The following is a 7,645-nucleotide window of genomic DNA, read 5'->3' on the forward strand; positions in this document are numbered from 1 at the left end:
ATATTGGGCGGGAAATGGCACCAACACAAATTTTCGTAAGTCCCGAATTCTACGGAGTGTATATACTACAGTCTGAGCCTAGCCCCAGGTCATTTTACATAGGGTCGACTCCCGATCCAATTCGTAGATTAAGACAGCATAACGGCGACTTGAAACAAGGCGCATTCCGCACTCGACGAACGAGTCGCCGACCTTGGAAAATGATAGCGATTACCCACAATTTTCCCTCGCGAGTCGCAGCCTTGCAATTCGAGCACGCACTACAGCACCCGAAAACGTCGCGGCACATGGCGGGCGGCGGCGGCAGTGTGACTGCCACTGCGGAAACCGCCAAATCCGCACCGGTAGCCGGTAAATCTGATGCGACTTCGCCGGCGAAAAATCGCCGCAATGCCGCGCCAGTTGCCCGGTCTGGGCGTACGCATCTTCGTAATGTTGCCCGGCTCCTTGAAAGCCCCTATTTCAGCCGCATGGGTCTCAAAGTAACCATCTTTGATCCAAGCCTTTTCGATATGGATCTCTTACCGGCACAGTTGCAACTGTTTGCAGCCTTTAGTGGTGCTCGCACCGCCGCATGCAGTGACTATTTTTCCGTAGCCAAAAAAGCCGCTCTCACGACGGCACATTGCTGCTTGTGCAGCGACGCAATAGACTATGTTCCGGAAATGCTACCCGAGTCCATTAAAGATGTGTTGCTAGTGTTACCCCTCATTGCCGTTTGTCCATCATGTGCCGTTATTTGTCATCTTCGTTGCTTGGCAGCTTCATGGTACCAGTCACTGGAAATCAATGCCGCACTCATTCCAAGTGATGTTTCATGTTCACAATGCGGCGCTCAAACATCTTGGCGGTTGGTAGCAGATATGGCCACCAAGTTAAGACAGTATGCATTAAGTTCCTAGCTCGTCTACAATCCGAGGTCACAACTCATCATGGGTTAATTTTGTCGCAAACTTTATTTTCCACTCCGCTGCAACACTCATGCCGGCATTCCGGATTTCCCCATCCACTATCTGGACCTGCCACAGCTTTTCGCCCTGGGTCACAAGCGCTTGGTCATCATTGCCGTGGCCCAATAAAATAATTTTCTCGATTTTTATTTTTTGCATGGCTTTGACATAAGTGGGGTCGGGAACAGTTTCAAATTGAGCTGTTATACCCTTGGAATCCGCGTAAAACTGCAAGTTGATTTCTTGTCCTTCCTTGTAGCCATATGACTCGCCGTCATCAATGTGGAGCTTGCCAGTGGCTTTGCCTTGGTTATCAAAAGCCACCACCAAAGTGTAGGGGTCATTTTGCATGAGCTTGGTCGACCTCCTATACCTATCTTTCCTGGCTACAATGCTTCCTCCTTTCAAGAACATTGGGATGTCAGCCAACTCGACATCAAGGTCAACAGTTTTGGGGCCCTTGTATGCTTTTCCTGGAACTCCACTTGTAAACTCATAGTATACCTCGTTGTCTGGAAGATAGACATCAACACTCGTAGCTCCTTCACTCGTTACTGGCTTCACCATCAAACCAGAATTGCCCAAGAAGAACTGGTCGTCGATTTCATAGGCATCGACGTTGTGAGGACATTCGTAGAATATTGGTTTCATGACGGGTAATCCACTTTGACTCAGGTCGTAGAAACATGTATAGAACGTTGGAAGCAACGCATATCTAAGCCTGATAGCGTCACGAATAATGCTTGTGAATGGTTCTCCTGGAACCCATGGCTCTCTGCGTCTCGAATCGATATGTGCATGTGCTCTGAAAAATGGGTACCATATTCCTGTTTGATACCACCTGGTTAAAAGCTCCTTAGAAGGGTTTCCAAAGAACCCACCGACATCAGCTCCCGCAAAAGGCATACCAGCAATTCCAGAAGACAATACCATTGGAATAGAAGCTTCAAGATATTCCCATTTTGCCATGTTGTCTCCCGTCCACATAGCCGATGTCCGCTGTGATCCGGCGTAGAAAGAACGGGTCAAAATGAAAGGTCTTTGTCTCGTCGACAGCTCAAGACGCTTTGTCAACGATTCGAACGTAGCTTCATGGAAAGTCAAACCATAAATGTTGTGAACAGACCTATGTTCCCATCCATCGTAAAAGATGTTATCTCTTGGAGCAGAGGTCTCGGGTCCATCAAACACAGAAGGCTCATTCATGTCGTTCCACACATAAATGTTCGTGGACATTCCGCCCATGACCTTGTTGGTTTCAGACCTTACAAAAAGTGAATCCCAATACTCCTGGGAACCAGGATTAAACGTATCAATCCACACCGATTCTCCGGGCCAACAATGGCCATGGAACGTCTCGTTTTTGGAATTTTTCATCGCAAGATCTCTCTTGCGAACCTCGTCACTAACATAATAACCAACTTTCAAATGAGGGTCGATGATCAATACCAAATTTCTTCCTGTTCTATCCAACGCTTTGAGCATGCGTTCGGGGTCAGGAAACGCATCAATGTCCCAAGTAAAGTACTTTTTGGCATCAGCGTACTCGACATCCAACCAAATTGTGTCATATGGCACTAATGTCTCATCCATTTTCGAAGTGATATCAAGCACATCTTTTTCGTCATTGTAGTTCCACCGGCATTGATGGTATCCCAAAGAGAACATAGGTGGTAACGGAGCATAGCCAGTAAGGCGTCCGTACTTTGAGTTTATTTCCGCTGGAGTTTCTCCAAGGATCACAAGAAAGTCCATTACACCATTTTCCGAAATCCAGTGAGTCTTGACATCATTGGATTTATGTATATCGATAAATGTGTCGGCGGCATTTAACCAGAAGACCGCTGTCGACATTTTGGGTTTTGTTGCCAACATGAGAGGAATTGACCCATACATTGGCATTCTGGAATCAGTATCGTACTCAAAAATGTCCACATTGAATAGACGATATGGCCAGTTTGATTCTGATGTATCTTTGAGCGACATGGAGTCTGCGTGTTCAGGAATACCATAAACATGCTTGTAGCCTGCAAAAGTAAAATCCAAGCCGATGGACTCAGGACCGAGCGGTATCGAATCTTCAGAAGCTGTATTATGGCTGTCTTTGAACAGATCAAAGTCAGACTCAAAAGGTAGCAAATGCTTATCGTTCTCATCCCGTTTTCTGTAGTGCTCGATGTTGAAAAAATTACGTTCATTGACCACAAGCTGCAATTGACCCTTGTAGTAGATCTTAATCGTCATATCTTTTACATCGAACTCTGCTTTGGTATCGTTGGGTCCAAAGCTTATCGTCACCAATTGATCAGTCGACTCGACATTAACGGGATATTTGCTTTCGTATGGAACGTCAGGGTCCTGGAAAGCCCATTTTGCTGCCTCGTTATACCTATTTCCACGAATCATCCCACCACTTGTTTCTGGGCGCATTTCATCGGCCTTGAAACGAAGAATTGAACCCTCAAGAATTGAGATCTCAAAAGGAAATTGGCGAGTCTCATCCAATTGAGGAATAGATTTCGTTATTACTCCGGTTAAAGAGTTCTGTGCTGTATTGCTTACAACTAACGAAGGCTGAGAGACAGCATACGGAGACTCATTCTCAGCAATATTTTTGGCATACAACCTATTTCTCTGACAAAAACCAGAATTGTCACAGTCCTTGAAGAGATAATCCTTCACCCCACAAACATTGTGAAGGAGGATCAAGAAGATCACTATACCCTTCATGGTGATTCTCTGTGTCGCAGCATCGTCTGTCGCAGTCCTTGGCACTATATGCACGGCATGGAGGTGCGGAGAAGCAAGGTACTTCGAGCACTGCAGGACAAATGTAGAAGAAGCAACGGGGAAAGGAAACAACCTTTAGAAGTTTTAAAATTGATTAGTATGTTGGAAGCATGATCAACAAGTTCAATAACGAGGTATGTGGATCGACTTTGATTCATCAAGGCACTTTGAAACCACATTGGTAAGCTCCGTGAAAAACTTTGAATCTACTCCGAAAATGAAAAAATGGACATTAATGGATCAATATCAACTCAATGGCTTCTGCAGTATAATATGGACCTAACTCTGACAACCCTGAGCCATTTGGTCCCTTCCCCTTGTCAGCTGTCTTATAGTGGGGGAGTCCGTAGTGTACTCACCAAAAACAGAAAAATCAACTATCTTACGGTTGAGAATTTACACTAACGGAAACTTTTCAGCTTGAACCATTTCTTCAGAGTTGTATATAATCTTTGGTAAATTTGGTTGATATGGCTGAAAAGAGGGCTGGGGATGACCCAGCGGAGAGTCCGGCCCAGGCAAAACGATTGAAGCCGATGGATGAACTCAGCGAAGATGGTCCTCTAACTCAACGCGATGTCGTTTATTTTAAGAAGGAGGCCATCTGGGAGACAGATGAGGGCGTATAAGACAAAGTGCAACGCATTGATGGCCGATATGGACCGGCTTCAGAGGCAATATCACGATAGTGAGACGAAGGTCAACATACTCGATGCTTGGTATGAGCAGATAATCAATCAGTTAGACTTCGCTGCGGAGAAATCTGAGGACTTAAACGAGACCTTACTCATAAAATCAACAAACCAAAAACCCGACTTACTCGACGGCGTATTGGCGAAACGCAGAGAGCATTTATTACGAATACTTGAACCAGCATTAAAGAACACCGCATCGCTGCCAGATCATCAGGACTTGGTATCTAAACTAGAGCTGCTAAATAATGACTTGACTTCTGCCCGGGTGGAAAATGAGACCTTGACAAAACTGAAGTTGGAGCTCTCGGCAAAAGTAGATGAGCTTGAGCAGAGCCTTCTCTCGGTTCATAAACAGAAAGAAAGAGAAGATTCAAAGACCTTGAATAGAGTCAATGGTATGGCCGTTGCCAAGAAAGAGAAGGAGGAAGAAGTACCTGAAACAACTTCAAAAACAGAGGAGGCTCATATAGATTCCGAGGAGCTTGAGAGGTTGTCACTGGAGCTCCAACAAGTCACGAGCCATAACAACTCATTAGAAGAACAGTTGAAAGATGTGTCCTCGAAGTATGCTGCTTTGGTTCAAGAAAATGCTCAATTGCAATTAAGACTCAATAACTTGAGTGATAGAGATTTAGTCAATTCGTCTCTGTTTCAAGAATTGTCATTGCATAACAAGCAGCTTCAGGAAAAGATAGCAGGATTGCAAAAGGTGAATGACAAAACAGTGGCACGACTTAACGAGCTTGAAGCCATCCATGAAGATGCGAAGGCTTTCGCCAACAAGGAATTAACAGAGGAAAACGAGGCTCTTAAACTGCAATTATCCAAGTGTGAAAATGATTTGGTGAGAATAAGAACTACTCGAGACGAATTGTTATCCAAAAACAGCATTCTCAAGTCTGAAGTCAACGACAAGGATACAAATGAAGCACTCAAGCAGATGAATTCAGTTCTTGAGCAGCGCGTGAAGAAGCTTGAGCTGGCTCATGCTGATGATGCAGCTGAACTTTCTAACGCCGACAAATTGGCTGAATCTTCTAAAGACGAATTGCTCAAAAGAATAGCAGTACTTACTACCGAGTTGAAGGAGATCGAGGTAGCATTTCAGCAAACACGAGAAATTTCCCTCAAAAAGTTGAACAGTGCTGTTGACCAAGAAGGCTTGTTACGGAAACTTAGCGTTGAAAAGACGAAAGCTGACCAGAAGTACTTTGCTTCGATGCGCGTGAATGATTCGTTGACGGCCGAAAACAAGATTTTGAAGGCACAGATCTCCAAGTCACAAGAAGTCATCAGCAAATTTGGAGAAATGGAACGGAGCTTTGCTAATAAATTTGAGATTTTGAAGAAGGCGAATGATGATTTCAAGGCCATTAAAGAGACATCTATTCAAGAAACGAGTAAATTACAAGACCTTGTCAAAGCCTTGAATCAGAAAAAGTCAATGGTTGAGAAGGAGATTAAAAACTTGAAAGATATCATTTCCAAACAGGCCAAGGACAATGCGGAATTGGTGCTGGAATTACAGACAGCTAAAGACAACTCGGCCAAAATGGAAAGTAATTTAAAGACTACCGAGTCATTACTACAAAAGTATAAGACCAACAATACTTCATCCATCCTTCAAGAAGACGAACGACAACTTGAGGCCTTGAGATCCATTGCCAAGTGCTCATTGTGTTCCAAAAACTGGAAAGATACCGCCATTACCGTTTGCGGCCATGTCTTTTGTCATAGTTGCACTCAAGAACGTTTGGCAGCACGGCTTCGGAGGTGTCCTTCGTGTAATAAGGGATTCTCAGCCAACGACTTATTGTCAGTGCACTTGTAAACTAGAATAACCTGATCAAGCTATGTAACGATAATTAATTTTGCTACATTTTTGCAGCCGATATACCTGGTGTGGTGGGTGTGGCGCCTGGACCAGCGGATTGAACCGCGGTGTTCCGGTCTGGTTTCGGGGCTTTCGGGTCGGCCGGGTAATGTGCGTTCGTGTGGTCATGCGCGCGTATATTCAGTAACGCCAACAGCCAGGTCAGCAACACCGACGCAAGACGAGGCGATGCGACCGACGTTTACCAAAAAAGTTAAGACAAGGCCCCGCACTTGAAATTGATATATGTGTACCCATGCATGATCAACAATAGTACTGTAGCTTTTTTCTCCTTGCATCATGCATTTTGAAGAGCTGCTGGCTCTCGATGGCAACATGATTTTCCCCTTTTAGGTCGTGCGCGGACCGCTGGCAATTTTTTCTCGCATGCGCGATTAGTATAAATGAACTGAATTTCCGGATTTTCATTCTGGTGCCAAGTTAGTCGCAAATTGCACAAAATCTCGGTTGGGTTTACTGGTGCGGACTGATAATACATTTACACCCAAACACCTACAATAACACTTTGCATCATCTATCGGTGATCCAGAGGGAGGTCTATAGTCACACGATTGGTTCTCATGTTCGGCACAGAAGTTGCTACCACCCCTGTACAAACACCATCGTCAGATAACTTTTACCCACAAGAAACAGGTATGGAAAAAGCGGTTCAGTCAAAGACTGTTGAAGAACCTGAAAAGCCATTGTCGCCACCCAACCCTTCCCCATCACCTGAAAAGCATGAAGTCGAACCCGAAGCATCAGAGGCAGCCCCTCTTCCATCTACACAAACTTCCATGGAGCCTGCTCCAAAACCACCTTCAGAACCAGACATGAATAACTTACCAGCTACCCCAATTCCTAAGCATCAAGCGAAGTTTGCCTTAAACTCAATCAAAACCATCAAGCGCCTTCGTGATGCTGCGCCATTCACTGTTCCTGTTGACACTGTCAAGTTGAACATTCCCCTCTACTACAACTATATAAAGCGACCCATGGATTTGTCCACCATCGAGAGGAAGATCAACTTGAATGCATATGCCGATGTGTCTGAAATTGTTGATGATTTCACCCTTATGGTAGACAACTGTTGCAGATTCAATGGCCGAAGACTCCCGCTATATCACAAATGGCTAAGAATATCAAGGGCCATTTCGAAAAGCATATGCTAAACATGCCTCCTAAAGTCTTGCCCAATAATGGTTCGACAACCCCAACTGCTAATGCTGGCTCTAGAAGGCGTACCGGATCAAACCCTGCCAGCACTCTGGAAAGGAGAGAGTCGGTAGCTGCTCATAGACCAAGAGAACTATCCATTCCTCCTAAGTCCAAGAGCT

The 7,645-nt window shown here is 44.8% G+C and overlaps 4 protein-coding genes across 4 annotated transcripts; 3 read left to right on the forward strand and 1 right to left on the reverse strand. All coding sequences in view use genetic code 12, as the record gives it.

Moving 5' to 3' along the window:
• Window positions 1-14: 14 nt before the first annotated feature.
• PGUG_02178 (endonuclease) lies at window positions 15-902 on the forward strand (the record flags this gene model as incomplete). Its single annotated transcript, XM_001486457.1, has 1 exon — window positions 15-902. One exon carries the CDS (start codon window positions 15-17, stop codon window positions 900-902), a length of 888 nt encoding a protein of 295 aa, XP_001486507.2.
• Window positions 903-920: 18 nt separating this feature from the next.
• On the reverse strand, window positions 921-3,680 carry ROT2 (glucan 1,3-alpha-glucosidase ROT2; the record flags this gene model as incomplete). The annotated part of the gene is made up of 1 exon (XM_001486458.1): window positions 921-3,680. One exon carries the CDS (start codon window positions 3,678-3,680, stop codon window positions 921-923), a length of 2,760 nt encoding a protein of 919 aa, XP_001486508.2.
• Window positions 3,681-4,316: 636 nt separating this feature from the next.
• BRE1 (E3 ubiquitin-protein ligase) lies at window positions 4,317-6,266 on the forward strand (the record flags this gene model as incomplete). Its single annotated transcript, XM_001486459.1, has 1 exon — window positions 4,317-6,266. One exon carries the CDS (start codon window positions 4,317-4,319, stop codon window positions 6,264-6,266), a length of 1,950 nt encoding a protein of 649 aa, XP_001486509.2.
• Window positions 6,267-6,889: 623 nt separating this feature from the next.
• Window positions 6,890-7,480, forward strand: BDF1 (chromatin-binding protein; the record flags this gene model as incomplete). Its single annotated transcript, XM_001486460.1, has 1 exon — window positions 6,890-7,480. The coding sequence occupies one exon, from the start codon at window positions 6,890-6,892 to the stop codon at window positions 7,478-7,480; it is 591 nt and encodes a 196-aa protein (XP_001486510.1).
• Between the last annotated feature and the right edge of the window lie 165 nt (window positions 7,481-7,645).

The sequence above is a fragment of the Meyerozyma guilliermondii genome, genomic scaffold (assembly GCF_000149425.1).
Source record: "Meyerozyma guilliermondii ATCC 6260 scaffold_2 genomic scaffold, whole genome shotgun sequence".
NCBI lineage: Eukaryota > Fungi > Ascomycota > Pichiomycetes > Serinales > Debaryomycetaceae > Meyerozyma > Meyerozyma guilliermondii.